The sequence below is a fragment of the Tinamus guttatus genome, unplaced genomic scaffold, assembly GCF_059628265.1.
Source record: "Tinamus guttatus ecotype Peru unplaced genomic scaffold, ASM5962826v1 Tinamus_guttatus_pri_ptg000117l, whole genome shotgun sequence".
In the NCBI taxonomy this organism is placed as follows: Eukaryota; Metazoa; Chordata; class Aves; order Tinamiformes; family Tinamidae; genus Tinamus; species Tinamus guttatus.
The window spans coordinates 209149-226796 of record NW_028288651.1 but is presented as its reverse complement, the minus strand read 5'-3'; the positions used below and the strand labels follow the sequence as shown (position 1 = coordinate 226796).

The following is a 17648-nucleotide window of genomic DNA, read 5'->3' as shown; positions in this document are numbered from 1 at the left end:
CTTGTAAAATGAAGCAGGTTTTGAAGTGAGTGGACTGTTAGTAATTAGAGAAGTGGGATAAACCAGGCATGTGTTGCAGCACTGACCCAGGCCTGTGGGCCTGGCTGGGGTATATTTACTGGGGTATATATTACTGGGGTATAAATATACTGGGGGTATATTTATATATATTTACTTTTCACCCCTTCCCACACTGAGAAGATACGTACTCCCACCTTTCTACTAGGCAGGCCATCCTGATCAAACAGCTCCCCCATCTGCCATGGATCACAGGGAAGACCTCTGAGCACTCCAAGCTTGGCCGCATATGGCTAAAGCACCCTCAAAACAGCATATTGCTTTCCTGATGCGATAACTTCCATGCCCAACAATTACAACTAGTTTATTCACACCTTTCCACCAGGCATACCAGTATGCTCAAACGAATCCCCCATCAGGCATGGATCACAGGCAAGACCTCTGGACACAACAGTCTGGCTCCACCAGCCTGGGGCAGCCCCTCAACACGTGCTTGGTTTGATTTCTTCCAACATTTACACCAAGCTTATTATATACCAGGAGTGACAAGCAGCTCAAAAGACACCCTCGCACTCAGGGCACATGGTCACCTTCTGACCCACCCATTTCTCTGGGAACAGGAATCTTGCAACCTCATGCCTACACAAACATAGAGCCTCCAGACCTACAGCTTTAGTAGTGAGAAGTGCCACCTACCTCAAACACCTCCACAAAAGCCACAGAAAAGTAGCAAGAACTCTGCAGCCAAGGAAAACTGACAAGCACTCCGCGCACTCCACCTTTCCCTCTAGATGCCAGTAGCAAGACACATAATATGGTCCTGGCTCAAGATCCTCCATGCCCAACACTTAGGAGTTGGCCTATTCACACCTTACTAGCAGGTCCCTTACTACCAGGCACGCCGCACTGTTCAAATGCCTCAACACCATGCTTATGCCCCAAGACAGCGCAGAGCAGAAGCCACTTTTTATAAGAGTGGAAAGGACTAAATCCTGCATTTTACTGTATTGATCAGTTTCACCATTTTATAGTGTAATGTGTGGCCTGCAGGCTTTGCAATGTGAGTCCATATCTAATAGTGTTCTTCAGTCCCTATCGAACATTAACTGCTGGTCTCAGAAGAAAGAGACAAAGTTAGGGGAAAAAAAAAAAAAGGCGCTCTGCTAGGCTATTTTATCTTACCAGTACAAAGCCATGAAGGAATTTCCTGCCTGCTGTTTTCTACAGTCTTTTATTTCTGCTTCTTGTTCCTATTTCTCTTGTTCTGGATGAAAAAGCAGATCTGAGCTCAGATATTCTTTGTACTGTGCAGCTGAGAGGGCCAGAGGAAAGGGTAATTTTTGAACTGGGTATGGAGTGTGCTCATTATTTTCTTAGAACTTGTATTACTCTTAGGTTCTCAAAAAAATCCCCAAAGAGGAGACAGCACAGATGTGTGATGCTGCATCTGTCTTCACCCATATGGTGTAGCCCAGGACGTTAGTTCTAGGCTGCTTTCACTTGCTCAGAAACCCTTATGCTTCAGCTGCCTTCCACTGTTGTGCTGATGTACAAACTGACTTATCAGATGGACTACTTCAGGTTTGTTTTAGTAGCCATGTATGTGATGTTCACTGATGTATTTAGAGCTGTACGTCATAATTTGAAACAACACAATATGAAGGATAAGTTGCATCCAGGGTGTGTGGATATATAACCCAACATTGCTGTCAATCTCTTGTGAGCAAATACTGAAGAAAATCCTCTGGTCTAGTAAAAGTCAATTTTTGCTACCTTATAAAGATGTCCAAGTCTGCTACTAGTAGTTGTGTCTCTTCTTCTGAAATTCATAGTCCACTGAGCTCCTTTCTGCTATTTTTCTGCTAGTTAGCCACCCGAAAATTGTCTGATTGCTCTGTTGTGTCTACAGATCTTATTATCTTCTCATGGCCTCGTCAGTTGTATGCTGGGTCTGCTCATTCTAGCCTCTAAAATCCAGTTGTTTGTTCAAACCTCATGTGACAGCTAGCCATAGTAGTATTTGGAAGATACTGAAAGCGTAAGTGGTGGCCACCTTCTTGGGGTGATGAAGTACATGTGCTGTCACTGGAGATATTTCCTTTTTCTTTCTCCTCTTGCCTGCTGCATTTCAGTGCTCTATGTCCAGGGGAAGGTATTTAAAGAAGTTACTGTTACAAAGCAGAGTTTGTGGCAATGCCACGCAGGGTTGCCCAACCACTGACTCTGGCAGTCCCCTCCTCACCTCTTCAAATGTAGTCCTAGACTTAGTAATATTCCTCTTTAATGTCATTTAGTAAGTATGGTAGTGATAAGTATGGTAGTGCACTAGGAGAATCCTGTTTGGCTCAAGAGATTGAGTGCTCTTGAAAGCACACTTATGAATAATACTTATGCATATTGAAATAAGTATTATTGACCATCTCAACAGATGGAAAAGATAATCAGTAAACATCAGAGCTGAACTCAGAGAGGAATCCTGGTGTTCACACTAGTGCAATTAACCTGCTCGGTCTTCTCAGGAAATGAGATGAAAATCTTTGTTAAACAAGACACTTGTTCACTTAACAGGCAAAGCGGCCCATCCTTTGATTTGTGGCCTAAAACCTTGCTGATATCAGTAGGGTGAAATAGAAGGGAAGAGATGAGTTGTGTAGGCCAGCTTCCAGAACCTAGGGGAACTTGTTTTGAAAGGCCTAGCCCAAACTTGTGGAGAACAGATGTGTATACAATGACGTAATGAACAAACATTCTAAAAAGATCAGAAATAACTTAGTAGTGTTTTTAAAACAAAACTAAAAAATTGCCTTATTTCCTCTTCCATCTTTGCACTTAATTTTATTAATTGAGTCTTATTATCAGCAGAAGTGACTGACAAATTACCAAACTTCCATGAATTCAAAAAAAGATTTTACTATTTTATGGCAAGCATTTTTGCTATGGATTTTGAAATTCAACTCTTTGGATAAAATGACATCTCCCTGATATCTTCTTTTCTTCATCTCCCTGATGTCTTCTTTTCTTCTTTATCTCTCAGACCATCTTTTGTTTTGTGCTGGTTTCCTATTACTCTTGAACATCTCTAGGTTGCTCACATCCTCCCACAATTTCTGGCTGAATACGAGTTTCACAACAGAATCTAGAATATATTTTTTTCCCTACTTGAATGAGCTTTAACGTACCTGAGTTTCTCTTGACATCTGGAATTATGTGTTGAGATCTACAATCCATGCTCTTCTCTCTTTGCTAGTATTTTCTCTTTTATATGTATTCTGCAGTTCTCCTGGTTCAATCGCAAATCTATGTGAAACACATTTGTCCTCACTCTGAACCCGTTCAGATTCCTTGCTCTTACATCATTTTATGCTGGCTCGAGGATTCTCCTGTTCAGAAACAAACAACTAAAAATGCTCTTTCAACTTGCTCTCTCAATACCCCAAATTTCTCACTTCCCCCATGTTCTGCCATGCAGCAGAATCTGATTTAGATCACTGCCAAAAATGGATAGACAGGTGCCTTTATCAAACAATTGGTGACTGTTCTCAGAATCATAATGTTCACCAAGGCAAAAATCTTATTATATAACTAGATTTGTTCAACTTCAATTATTAATATGAACTATTCAGATCTTGCTTTTTCTCCTGAACTCTCATTCAGTATGGTGGAGAGTAGTGCATGTGTTTAGTCTGGTTTGATGTAGTTTTTTAGCTTAGACTCAGGAGTACACCAATAATTGTATTCAGGGTGCAAATAGGTCTATCTGTTTTCTTCAGATGTGAATCTTTCTACTACACCCACAGACACACACATCCACACATAAATATATTTATATTTAGATATTTTTGCTGTGAGGAAAGAGAATGCAGAGTCAAAAAAGCTATGTTTCTCTATTTTATTCATAAAAACAGATTTGCAACAATTTATTAAAAATTGAAATCATGCAGTATAAGGTTATACAAGAAATTCTTCATGTACATTTTATTCTGGCAGTTCCAGTCTAGTTTAAAGCATTTGTGCACTAACATCATTGGAAAATGCCATTGGGGCACAGCCTCTTCATAAATTTACAGTACCTTTTTGCTGCAGTATAAAAGAACAGAAACATTAAATAGCTATATTCACTTGGTTGATCTTATTATCTGCATTAAAGTAAAAAAAAAGTTATGAAACTACAGTGTCATTAAGACAAATAATGTACTGCATGGTTTATACCTAATAAACATCCCACAGTCAGTATTCACGAAGAGTTACAGACACACACACACTCACCTCCAATGGTCCGATACTTCTGAGATTTTTTTTCCTGCTATGTCGGAATAATATTTCTACAGAGATGTTGTGTATACATTATATACAATATTGTTATATTTTCTTTTTTAAAAATCAACATTCCTTTTAAAATAAACGAAGCCCTGATGATAAAGCAATACTGTTAATACACAGAGTGACAATGTCAGTGTTTAGTGCTTAAACAGATTAATGAGTTCTATTTTATTTGTGTTTATACTTACATGTTTTTGTTCTAAAAGCTAGATATTTCCATAACCTCTCCTACAGTATGTGCCAAGTGAAATATTCTGTGATGCTCCTGATTGTAAGATTCAGATATATATTCATGTTGGTTTTGACCACTGTGATGTGTATTTTATTTTTAACGAAGATTTATGCCAGCTTCTTCTTCGGCTAATGAACATTTTGATTTGCCTCAGTCATTGCTCATTTGTAACCTTTACAGCATCTTCATTCCAAAGGCTTGGTCTGAGTTGCACAGACATTGGTCAAAGAGAATTGAGAGCCCCATGGGTGCTTCACATATATATATTTTTCCATAGTATTAACAAGCAAGCCTGGCAATAAGATGGCACACCTCCAGTTCCCTGGAAAAATCTGACTCATTTCTGATGGTCTGGCTCCAGAGTTGGTTGAAATGCAATACCACTGTCATTCTTCCTAATTGCTTGAGTTTGGGGAATTAATCTAAAGTATAAAATCCTTATACATTTTCACAGTCCTTTTAGTAGTCAAATAAAATACTCTATGAGTAATTTTGATTTATCCTTCCAAGATCTTGCTATGACCGTCACATGCACAGGAACAAGGCAAACACAGTGTATATTAAAATCTACATGCTGTTCAGGCTCTGCCTGCAGCAGCAAGATGCTGTGTCCTAACCCATCCCACCCTCCAAGTCCACTAAATTAATTTTACTGTAATTATGTATAACATAATTAAACAAACTGTGAAAGGCAATCCATCCTGTGGCATTAAGACTTTACTACTCCTCCATCCTGAGTTTCTTGAGTTTTCAGTCATAGGATTTACCAGCCAGCTCGCTATATTATGGTTGCTAGTGTTTATTCTGAAATAGGTGCAGAAATTTTTCAAAATGAAGCTGCAGGTGGTCGGCAGTGGAACCTGGCAGTCATTACTATCATTATTGGAGATGCACTGGGTAAAGTGCTCCAATTCCAACCAAGCAGCTGTCTAGTTGGTAACAACTCAGAACTACAGCTTCAGCCTTTGCTACGGTTTCATGTATAGTTGCTAGTTAGAGGTGGGCCTGCTCATAGAAATGCAGGGTCTTGATGACACCTGAGGAATCATTTTTCGAAATCCTTCTTTCTTGCTAAATATTATCCCTGAAATGAAAACAAGCAAGACTAACCAGTGCAGAATGTTTCCAGCAATTTAATACAACTCCTGTAAAAATGAAGTGCCTCTATTTCAATAAATATGTTATAGCTCAGTCACTGTATTTTCCTTACATGGATACAGTATTGAATTGCATGTTCTCAGCAGCATAAAGCTCAGTGACATTTGAATGTTTGTTTTCCTAGTGTCTTTTTTGCAAGATCTGTATTTCCCAGCATCCTTGTTGCTGGTAGGAATTTGGGAAGAAACATTTTCAGTGACTTGAATGTGAAGAAATAATAACTTCATGAATAAGGCTACAGATCAAAATCCTTGTGTATCTCTCTCCTCTGCCTTCTCTCGTGAGTAACATTGGTACTCTTGTGGTGATAGCCTCAGCAGTAGTTCCTCTGTGGTAAGAGCCAATGTTATATGTTTGTAGCAGTTCTATGTCAGATTTAGTCCAGTCGTTGAGTACTTAAAAACAGTTCAGGAAGCACTGGTCTCCCTTTTCTACAACCCAGAAACCATTACTCGAAAGGATGATGGCACATGCCTGTGCCGAGGACTGGCACTGGGGCTTACGCAGGGACTGGCACAGCTAGCATCAACTCCTCCTATGGATGGCAAATAGGCATGGTGAAGAATGGGCAGCTGCAAGGACAGCCGACGCTGTATGCTGTGAGAGACACAAGGAAAGAGAAGCGTTAGGAAAAAGTAATATGCTATATATTTGATAGGCTGTTTCAAGATTTTCTGTGCCTACTGCTGTGATGGAGAAGGTTAATGCCAAATGCATTATATTTGCTGCAGTTGAGGTATACGACTGGTGTGTTATTTCCCCCTTGGGATTTTCTTTTTTCTGGTTAGATATTAAGATGCTAGAAAAAGGGAGAATGTTAAATCTGCAATGAGGCTTAACAGCCTCCTTGCAAAGTGATCTACCACATGAAAAGAAGTTCCTAAATTCATGGAAATGTATAAGGTTACAGATTGAGCTTTAAGCCATGCTTCACTTTTAGCACTAAGATGTTAACAGTGGCTTTTTTTTGGCAACTCCAGATAAGGCAAATACAAGTGCAAGGAGCGAAGGCACTGAGATGGCTAGATTTTTCAAAATAGTTCAACTTTGCAGGTTAGGTCAGTGCTTATAAGGTGCTCTCAAGCCAGTGCAATCAGTGCTTCCAGACTACCTAATCATCAATCTGAAAGCAGTATAACCTTGTTTATACTAAAATTTAGTAATTAGAAAAAACAACATTCTCTATCCAGTTTTCCTAGAACATCAACACTAGCATAGCAGGTTGGGGTTTGTATTTTTTGTAAAGGAGTGGTAAGCCATGAGCTCAAGGAGCCCAGGTAACCCATGGAGAGGACAGCCCCTTGAGAAAAGGCCATTGAAACTCCCACACTTTCACAACAAAATCAAAAACCAATTAAGTTTTGTCAGTGCAAGAGATATGATTAAGTTGTTACCATACCAGGGTTGTCTCTCCATCTGGAGGCATTCACTCTTGAAATGAGAAGGAACTTTTTTAAAGAGAAGACATATGTCAAAATGCCTGACTGAAGACGGGTGTTTTAATTTCAGAAGAAAAATGTCCATACAATGCATCATATCAGTACAAGTGTTTCAAACTTGTAATTCCCTGTAAGCCTTGCCCGAATAAGGAGTGTATGTTTGAGAATTTGCCTTTTGATAGCGTTTCAGATTCAAATGACATCTCAGTACTTTTTTGCTTTATGTTTGGAAGTGGAGACTGCTACCAAGGCATCCATTGCACTGCTCAGAGACTGAATAATATAACTATCAAACTACAATGAGGCTTGTTAAATACAAAGATGAGGTATAAATAATCGTAGTCTGCTGAACAACGCCTGCCCCCCCCCCCTTTTTTTTCTCTCTCTCTTTTTTCTCCAAAAGGACATTTAAAAGTTTGGTGCAATATAAGCAAAATAATAGTTATCATTGTACTGCTAGAAATCCTGGGGTTAAATAAAATCCACTCATTGTTATTTTACCACTGTGCCCTACTCTTTTTGGCAGCATCAATAAAATCATGCCATGTTCCCAGGATGGCATGGTTCACTGTTTCCTTGTGCTTAGTTCTCATTAACTGCTGATTGTAATTCTGGCTCTCATTCCAAGGTCAAACACAGAGCAACGCATGCCTGTTTTCACACCAGTGGAGCTGCTTTTTTTGTTCAATTGTTGTGGACGTTCATTAAAGAATCTAGTTACATAATGGAGGAAATAGGATTTTTTTCCCACCCATTTAAAGGCCATGCCATGGACAATGCATGTTTAATTGACTATGCCAAATGATTGCTGCAGCGGAGGCTTTAACTCTATTTAAAGTTCACTTTCACTTGGAAAACCTCATACCTTGAATTCAGGTAGAGGAGTGTAGCTTGGAAACTAGACTACATTAACAGGTTTAGGCAAACTCGTAGGAGAAACAGAACAAAATAAAAAGGCTCAGCAGAATCCAAACAAGATGCTATTTACTTCTGCCATTTACTTTACTGCTATTTACTTCTTGCTCCATTATCAGTGCTTTTCCTCTTTTGCTCTGCCCGCAATTTGTATCAATGCTTTTTAAGATGATGACATACATATTGGTTCAGGTTGGCTATACAATAAATATATGTCAAAGGATATAGTCAAGTATGCTGTGGTCAAAGTATGGTTAGTTATGTATGGTTAGCAGCACTGGCTTGCTAAAACTGTTGCTGGCATACAGAGAGCATCAGGACACTGTTTAAATAAGACTCAGCCCTATATAGTCATGTCACTTATCAGGAATAAATAAAATCACAACAAAAGCTTGATTTCAAGCGTACATGTGCACAGAAACACTTCTCATGATGTTACAAGGTAGTGGCAAAGCATTTGATAAATATTTTGGTTCTGTGTTACAAAACTGAGGTAGGTTATTGATGAGATCCATTTGGTAAGTGGGGAGACTTAAAAAACTGCTGCTGAAATCAAAAGTCTTAACATCTGTGGGAATGTGTAAACTATGTCTAAGTATTCAGAGAGCACTTCTTTTCAGTTTTTAAACCATTAAATTAATTTTTAACGATTTCTAGAAAGCAGACGAATTTCTTTAAAAAAACCCTTACATTATAGCAAGATGTGCTAGCAATCAAACTAACCCTTCAAAGTCACCTTATTTTAAAAGCAGTTTTGAGTATGATCTCAGAAAGACCAGTATGAACTGCAGTTAGTTAAGAAACAGAATAAAGGAGGCATGATCATGACAAAGTACATGCTGGTAATGCAATAGTCTAGTCATAAACAACATTTCTGGTAAGTGCATTTGTTTAATAAAGTTGAAATAATTGACTTCAACAGAGTATTTTATTGTCTTTCAAATTCTCATTAGAGTTTTAATTACAGTTGGAAAATATCAAGGTAGTTTCTATTACACAGGTTACACAATGTTAGCTGCTTCAAAATTTTTAAAAAGAGCAACCCTATATAGGAAATTGTCTTCCAAAGTGGCATATCTTAGTGGGGTTCTGCTGTATCTATCATCAGTTTTAGTGAGATATCTGAAAGACTGTTACATATTGTTGTTAAAATGGGAACTGTGTAAATTTTAACAGCGAAAAAAATGGGTTCACTCTGTAGAGATGGGACAACATGCAACAAGCTGCAAAAATGAAAATATCTTCAGATGATTATACTAGGTGTCCCATTGAATATGCTTGTATGGCCACAATACAGTTAAGTGGACCAATGTGATCCTTAAATATGTAATCAGGATGTTGTCAGAGTGGAATACAAATAGTATCATGATTAATATATCAGCATACTCCATTAGTAACTTTTTTTACAATGCACGATGTCTGTATACTGATCGGTCCCATCTGATCACACATGTAAGGAAATGAAAAAATTGACTGCATGACCCATATCCTGGTCTGGCCTGGGAAACAAAATGTTATACATAACTAAACTGGTTTAGAGTGCTCTTTCTTTATGAGATGGATTGGCATGGTGCAACTTGCATCCATGAAGCTAAACTCTGCCCAATTGGTTTATACATGTCAGACTGTGCTTGAGCATTATTTGTGAGAACTCTAGTTAACAAAATTGTGTTAGGGAGGATGCTAATAAGCATCATGGAAAATTGTAGAGCAGTGCTTGAGCTTGCGCTCTTGTACTGCTTATTTACTGTCCATAGTCTTGTTTTCTTAGAAAACTTAAAGTTTGGAAAGGGATGAACTCTTCTAAAGAGGAAGAATCATAAACTCCTAGACCTCAAGATTGTTATGGTCTCCTTTTTGGGACTTCACATTCTATATGAAACTTCATTCCATCTGTCATCTGTGCCCAAAGTGTCGGACTCCCGTAACCAAACTGCCAATGCATGATCAAGGCAGACATTGACCCTTGGAACGGACACAATCATAGCTGTATAGTGCTGAATGTCACTGTCTTGGTTTACCAGGAGTTCATTAAATGCTTCCCATGATTATCAGTGATTACTTAGATTTGCTCTGACCTACTCTTCAAGACCTTTAGTAAATCACAGTCTTCCCATTAGTTACTGCCAGCCTATAGGAAGCTAACTGACTTACACAAATGACACGGCTCCTGTATGAGGACAGCTGTACTATTTCAGTGTCTATTTTTTTCTCAGTATGCCATTTAAGAGGGCCACATGTTGATGAGGCTGCATTCATCTACTCAGACTCCATTTTCTTCTTATAAATGGGGCTGGAAATAGATAGATCTCTAATAACCATGCACTTTCTGCTCTAATAACAAAACACTTTTCTGCTGACCTCATCAAGCCAGAATTTTCTCAGTGAGTGACCTGTTTGTTTATGAAGTAACTAGACATTTTAGCGAATGGTATCTTTTGTGAATGTTTTGTGAAGGAGTTAGCAATTGCTTTATTTATTTTTTATTTATTTATTTTTGCTGTGAAGCAGTGCAAGGACAAAGTTACAACTCTGAATTTTCTTGCATCAGGCAATAGAAGGAAATAAATGATAGATGCTCCAGTCCCTTAATCATCTTTGTCGCTCTCCACTGGACCCCTTCTAGAAGCTCTATGTCCTTCTTGTACTGAGGAGCCCAGAACTGCACACAATGCTCCAGGTGCAGCCTCACCAGAGCTGAGTAGAGGGGCAGGATTCCCTCCCTCAACCTGCTGGCAACGCTCCTCCTGAGTCAGGCCAGGAGCCTTCTTGGCCATGAGGGCACATGGCTGACTCACGGTTAACTTGTTGTCAACCAGGACTCCCAAATCCCTCTCCACAGATCTGCTTTCCAGCAGGTCAACCGCTAACCTGTACTGCTGTCTGGGGTTACTCCTCCCCAGGTGCAGGACCCTGCATTTGTCCTTGTTGAACCTCATGAGGTTCTTCTCGGTCCAACTCTCCATCCTGTCTAGGTTCCTCTGAATGGCAGTGCAGCCCTCGGGAGAGTCAGCCACTCCACCGAGTTTTGTATTATCTGCAAACTTGCTCAGGGTGTGCCCTTGCCCAAGTCTTTGATGAATAACTTGAATGGCACTGGGCCCAGTACTTACCCTTGTGGGACACCACTGGCCACAGGCCTCCAACTAGACTCAGCTCCATTAACACAACCCTCTGAGCTCTGCCATCCAGCTGGTTCTCAATCCACCCCACTGTCCACTCACCCAACCCACACTTCCTGAGCTTCCCATTCCTAAGATGGTGTCAAAAGCCTTGCTGAAGTCAAGGTAGACAACATCCATGGCTCTCCCCTCATCCATCCAGCCAGTCATCCCATTGTAGAAGGCTATCAGGTTGGTTAAACACAACTTCCCTTTGGTGAATCTGTGCTGACTATTACTGATGACCTTTTTTTTTTTTTTTTTTTTTTTTTTCCTAGAGAGCTTAGAGATGGTCCCTAGGTTGAGCTGCTAGATGGTCCCTCTAGGTTGAGGATAGAAGTGAGGGTGACTGGCCTGTGATTTCCTGGGTACTCTTCTTGCCCTTTTTGAAGACTGGAGTGATGTAGGCTTTCTTCCAGTCCTCCAGCACTTCTCCTATTCTTCATGACCTCTTGAAGACAACAGAAAGTAACTGAGCAATAACATCTGCCAATTCCCTCAGCACCTGCAGGTGCATCCCATCAGGGCCCATAGACTTCTGAGTGTCCAGTCTGCCTAAATAATCTCTGACCAAATCCTCCTCAACCAGGAGAACATCTTCCTCCACAGATTTTCTCTCTTTTCTCTGGGCTCTATAGTTCATGGTAACTAGCCTCAGCAGTAAAGACCGAAGCAAGGAATGCATTTAGTAACTCTGCCTTCTCAGTATCCTCTGTCACCAAGGCACCCACCCTATTCAGCAGCAGGCCCACATTTTCCCTAGTCTTCCTCTTGCTGCTGGCGTATTTTTAAAAACCCTTTGTGTTGTCTCTGCATCTGTTGCTAAATTTAATTCCACACAGGCGTTGGCCTTTCTCACTGCATCCCTGCATTCCCTGACAAAGTTTCTATATTCCTCTGAAGTGGTCTGACCCTTCTTCCATGTAGTGTATATTTTCTTCTTCTGCTTAAGTTTTACCAAGAGCTCCTTGTTCATCCTTGCAGGTCTCCTGACCGCCTTGCTTGACTTCTTTCTTGTAGGAATGCACTGATCCTGAGCTTGGAGTTGTGCTTAAGTATTAGCCAACTCTCATAGATTTCCTCTCCTTCTAGGGCCCTGGTCCCAGGGATTCCTCTAAATAGGTCCCTGAAGAGGTCAAAGTTAGTTCTCTTGAAATCCACGGTTACAATCCTACTTATTGCACAGCTTCTTTCTCGCAGGATCTTGAACTCTAACATCTTGTGGTTGCTGCTGCTGAGACTGTCCCCAACCTTCACATTTCCAGCCAGACCATCTGTGTTCCCTCTCCAGGCTCCATGCATCTTTTGCTGGCCCTGGTGTTAGGCTGTCATGAACGGCATGGTGTGCCATCCCTTACTTTATCATCAGCATCCCTGATGATATCCTCCTCTCCCACTGAATGTAGTTTAAAACCTTATCAATGAGCCCCACTAGCTCATGACCAAGGAGCCTCTTCCTACTTTGGGAAAGATGAACCCATCTGATGCCAGCATGCCCGGTGCCATGTAAGGCTTCCTGTTGCCAAAGAACCCAAAGTTATGATGATGATGCCAGCCATGGAGCCACATGTTAATAGACTATATCCTCCTGTTCCTTTCTATATTGCTGTCAAGATGGGGAAGAATGGAAGAGAAATGACCTGCTATCATTGATGTAACAGTAACTTAGTCTAGTAAGACTCAGATGTAGCTCAGTCTTTTTAGTTATGTATTTTATTTACCTTACTATGTTTTTTAGTAAGCCTATAAATTGCCCGGCACAAAACTGGTAAAATAATGCCAGTTTTACTACACTACCTTAGGGAAATGACTTATTCTACAGACAAATAAGCATTATGCTTCCCTTATCTCTGTCCCATTGCAGGCTCTGCTCAGCTGATAGAGGGTAGTATATGAATTTAAGAGCTTTTTTTGCCAGCCTCTAATTGTAGCCACAGCACTGTTTCTAAGAGGGGGCTGCTTGTTCCAGGTCTTCCTAGGCCCCACACGGTTCAAGCTGCTCTGGCAACACTGAAAGGCCCTAAGAATGTTTTTATTTCTCAGCTAACTTAATATCAGCAGTGACCATAGATGACTGTGCATGGGATGACTGTGTGGAAGCACCTGGACAGTTGATAATAGTAATTAGGCACACGTGCATATGCGAGTATTCTCTTCTCTACTTTACATATTGTTGGCTTGTTCACATTTTGGGCACAGCCTGTCCTCTAATTCTCTACAGAAACTTTAAACACCACACTACGTGAGTTTCTTACAAGAGAAAATAAATATTTTAGTTTTGTTTGGGGTATATTTTCTACAAGTGGTGGGGAATGGAGAGCTGCAAGCAGAGAAGTATGAGCAATACAGCCTTCACATCATCCACTGCTGATATCTCTGTGCAGGGGGTTGGCTGGATGACAGTGAAGGTCTTTCCATTAAAATGCTTGAGAGGGAAAATATGAGTTGGGTGAAATGCAATTACTGAAATCTACATTTTATCAGGGAAGCAGCTGACATCCAGGATGGAATTTAAGGCTAAAACAATAAAAGGTGTGTGTGTACAAGCACATGTATATGTGGGGTGCCTCTGAACCAATATGTAACAGTGTACTACTTACTGTTCTGGAGAGTTGATATCTTCTATAGGATCTTTGCTTGTTCTGGAAGGGTCTGTTGTGCCCCACTGTGCTGGAGGATTTTGGTCAAGATGATTTTTCAAAATTGCTTTCTCACCATCTAGATTGACAATACATTCAGTATTAATTTACTATGACCAAATGAAAAAAACATTTTACAATTGTTTCCTTTTAAAATTTCCAAAACCCTCAAAAGGGAACCCTTTGTTCCTCTATTCCAATACAATGCTTTCCCTGTGATTCTGGGGTACTCTTTCTGTGATGTGCTTCTCTTCTTGTACACTCGTTCTTGTATGCACTTCTTATATAAAGAAATAGAAATTGGACAAAATCTCTTTTTCTCTTCCTTTACTCTCTCTCCCTCCCTGCTATGATTTAAAAAGGGAATTTCTGGTCCAAAGACTGTTTATAGGTAGGAAAGATCATGTTATAATTAGGCTTTCTTCAGGAATTTTCTGTATATTGAGAATATAGAAAACTACCTTTTCCCTGCAAGTAACTTAATTCCCATCAGATCTCTGGTATCCAATGGTAAACTGTCCTGAAATTTGTGGCCTCAGTCTCTGAGAAAAACGGGCAAACACAGCGATTTTAGAAAGACTGTCTTTGCTTAAAATCATTTCTGTTCCTATATGCATTTTCAAAGTCTTCTACTGTGTTAAAACAAGTAAAGACACACAGAAAATATTCCAGCAATGAGGATAGCGCACAGTTTTCACAAATTACTACAGAGCAGCTCCAAATCTTTCACAGGTACTTGTTTACTATACACACAGAAACAGTGACTGCTGCAGACAATAAGGCAACACAGAAGACAACAATAAGGTAAAAATTGGAAAAGGACATTAGAATATTTGATTCCACAAACGAGCATGAGATGAAAAAGCAGAAATTAATTAATCTCAAACAAAATGAAAGCAGCACTAAAATCCAGAATGGGTTGAAGTCTGAATCTGCTTTTTCTGCTCAGCTAACACCTGGAAGTCAAAAATAGAATTCTGTTTCCCTTTTTTGGAGATTTTTAGAAATCCTTCACTTTGTAGGTTTATCTGTGTTGTATGTCCTTAAAGAGGTTTCCTGTGCTTTCAGTTGTACTGTTTACAGAAAAAGGAGGAGGTTGTCCCTGCCAAAGGATCCTGTCAAGGCAAGGGATCTTGCTTAACGTAAAACTGTATTGTTTGAAGCCTTTTAGCTTTTGGGGAGAGGAATCATAGAATCATAGAATGCTTAGGGTTGGAAGGGACCTCTAGAGGTCATCTAGTCCAATCCCCCTGCATACGCAGGGTCACCTAAAGCACGTGGCACAGGACCGCATCCAAGCGGGTTTTGAAGATCTCCAGAGAAGGAGACTCCACAACCTCTCTGGGCAGCCTGTTCCAGTGCTCTGTCACCCTCACTGTCAAGAAATTTTTCCTTAAGTTCCTATGGAATTTTTGGTGCTTCAGTTTCCGGCCATTTCCTCTAGTCCTATCAGTGGCCACCACTGAAAAGAGACCAGCACCGTCCTCTGCACTTCCTCCCTTGAGGTATTTATATACACTGATTAGATCCCCTCTCAGCCTTCTCTTCTCCAGGCTGAACAGGCCCAGCTCCCTCAGCCTCTCCTCATAGGGCAGATGTTCCAGGCCCCTGATCATCCTTGTGGCCCTGCGCTGGACTCTCTTCAGCAGCTCCACATCCCTCTTGTACTGTGGAGCCCAGAACTGGACACAGTACTCCAGATGCGGCCTCACTAGGGCTGAGTAGAGGGGCAGGATCACCTCCCTCGACCTGCTGGAGATGCTCTTCTTAATGCAGCCCAGGATTCCATTGGCCTTCTTGGCCACAAGAGCACACTGCTGCCTCATGGTCAACTTATCATCCACCATGACACCCAGGTCTTTCTCCGCAGAGCTGCTCTCCAGAAGGTCAGTCCCCAGCCTGTACTGGTGTCTGGGGTTATTCCTCCCCAGGTGCAGAATCTTGCCCTCGGCCTTGTTGAATTGCATGAGGTTTTTCACCGCCCAGTTGTCCAGTCTGTCCAGGTCCCTCTGGATGGCAGCGCAGCCCTCTGGGGTATCGGCTACTCCTCCCAGTTTCGTGTCATCAGCAAACTTGCTGAGGGAGCACTCTGTGCCTTCATCCAGGTCATTGATGAATAAATTGAACAGGACTGGACCAAGGACTGACCCCTGGGGGACCCCGCTAGCTACAGGCCTCCAACTAGACTCTGCACCGCTGATCACCACTCTCTGGGCCCTGCCATCCAGCCAGTTCCTAATCCACCTCACTGTGCACTCATCTATCCCACACTTCCGGAGCTTGCCCAGGAGGATGTTGTGAGGGACAGTGTCAAAAGCCTTGGTGAAGTCGAGATAGACGACATCCACCGCTCTCCCCTCGTCTATCCAGCCGGTCATTTCATCATAGAAGGCTATCAGGTTAGTCAGGCAAGATTTCCCCTTGGTGAATCCATGCTGACTACTTTTGAGCACCTTCTTGTCCTCCATGTGCCTGGAGACAACGGCCAGTATGAGCCGTTCCATCACTTTTCCGGGGACGGAGGTGAGGCTCACTGGCCTGTAGTTGCCTGGGTCCTCCTTCTTGCCTTTTTTGAAGACTGGTGTGACATTGGCCTTCTTCCAGTCTTCCAGCACCTCCCCTGTTCTCCAGGATCTTTCAAAGATGATGGAGAGCGGCTTAGCTATGGCATCTGCCAGCTCACGCAGCACTCTGGGGTGCATCCCATCAGGGCCCATGGATTTGTGGGTATCAAGGTTCCTTAGGTGCCCTCTGACCCAATCTTCCTCTACCCAGGGCAAGTCTTCCTCTCCACCAGCTTCTTCTCTTGTCCCTAGGGCCTGGGGCTCTAATGGGCTGCCCTTGGTTAACACCGAAGCAAAGAAGGCATTGAGCAACTCTGCTTTTTCTGTGTTATTTGTAACCAGGGTGCCCATCCCGTCTGCCAGCGGACCCACGTTTTCCCTGATTTTCCTTTTGCTGTTAATGTATTTGAAGATTTTTTTTTTGTTATTTTTAACGTCCCTTGCCAGATTGCGTTCCAACCGCGCCTTAGCTTTCCCTGTCACATCTCTGCATTCCCTGACTACGTTCCTGTATTTCTCCCAGGGGACCTGTCCTTTTTTCCACATTCCGTATACTGCTGCCTTCTGCTTGAGCATTGCCACAAGCTCCCGGCTCATCCACGCAGGTCTCCTGCCCCCTCTGCCTGACTTCTTACACACAGGGATGCACTGCTGCTGGGCGTGGAGGAAGTGCCGCTTGAAAACTAACCAGCTCTCTTGGGCCCCCCTGCCTTCTAGAGCACTAGCCCATGGGATTCTACCAAGGAGGTCTCTGAAGAGGCTAAAGTTGGCCCTCCTGAAGTCCATCGTCGCAAGGCTGCTTACAGCCCTGCCACCTCCTTGTTGAATCCTGAACTCCACCAACTCATGGTCACTGCAGCCGAGGCTACCCCCCACCTTAACATCTCCTACTAGGCCCTCCCTGTTTGATAGCACGAGGTCCAGTAGCCCACCTCTCCTCGTCGGCTCCTCCACAACCTGCGTCAAAAAGTTATCGTCAACGCTCTGCAGGAACCTCCAGGACTGCTTGTGCCTGGCTGTGTTGTCCTCCCACTTGATGTCGCGGTAGTTGAAGTCCCCCATGAGAACCAGGGCCTGTGACCGTGAGGCAATATCCAGCTGCCTATAGAAGGCCTCATCAACCTCCTCGTCTTGGTCAGGTGGCCTGTAGCAGACACCCACCACAGTGTCTCCCACATTAGCCTGCCCTCTAATCCTTACCC

At 42.0% G+C, this 17648-nt stretch overlaps 1 protein-coding gene across 1 annotated transcript in view; it reads right to left on the bottom strand.

Annotated features, from left to right (window-relative positions):
* Positions 1-3895: 3895 nt before the first annotated feature.
* LOC104567792 (gamma-aminobutyric acid type B receptor subunit 2) overlaps positions 3896-17648 on the bottom strand; it is a 196070-nt gene continuing 182317 nt past the window's right edge. Inside the window, exons 15-16 of the mRNA XM_088521333.1 lie at positions 13844-13961; positions 3896-6325 (exon numbers count right to left, since the gene is read on the bottom strand). Coding sequence (XP_088377459.1) covers positions 6160-6325; positions 13844-13961 — 284 coding nt within the window. The 3' untranslated portion in view covers positions 3896-6159. The remainder of the gene's footprint in view (positions 6326-13843; positions 13962-17648) is intronic.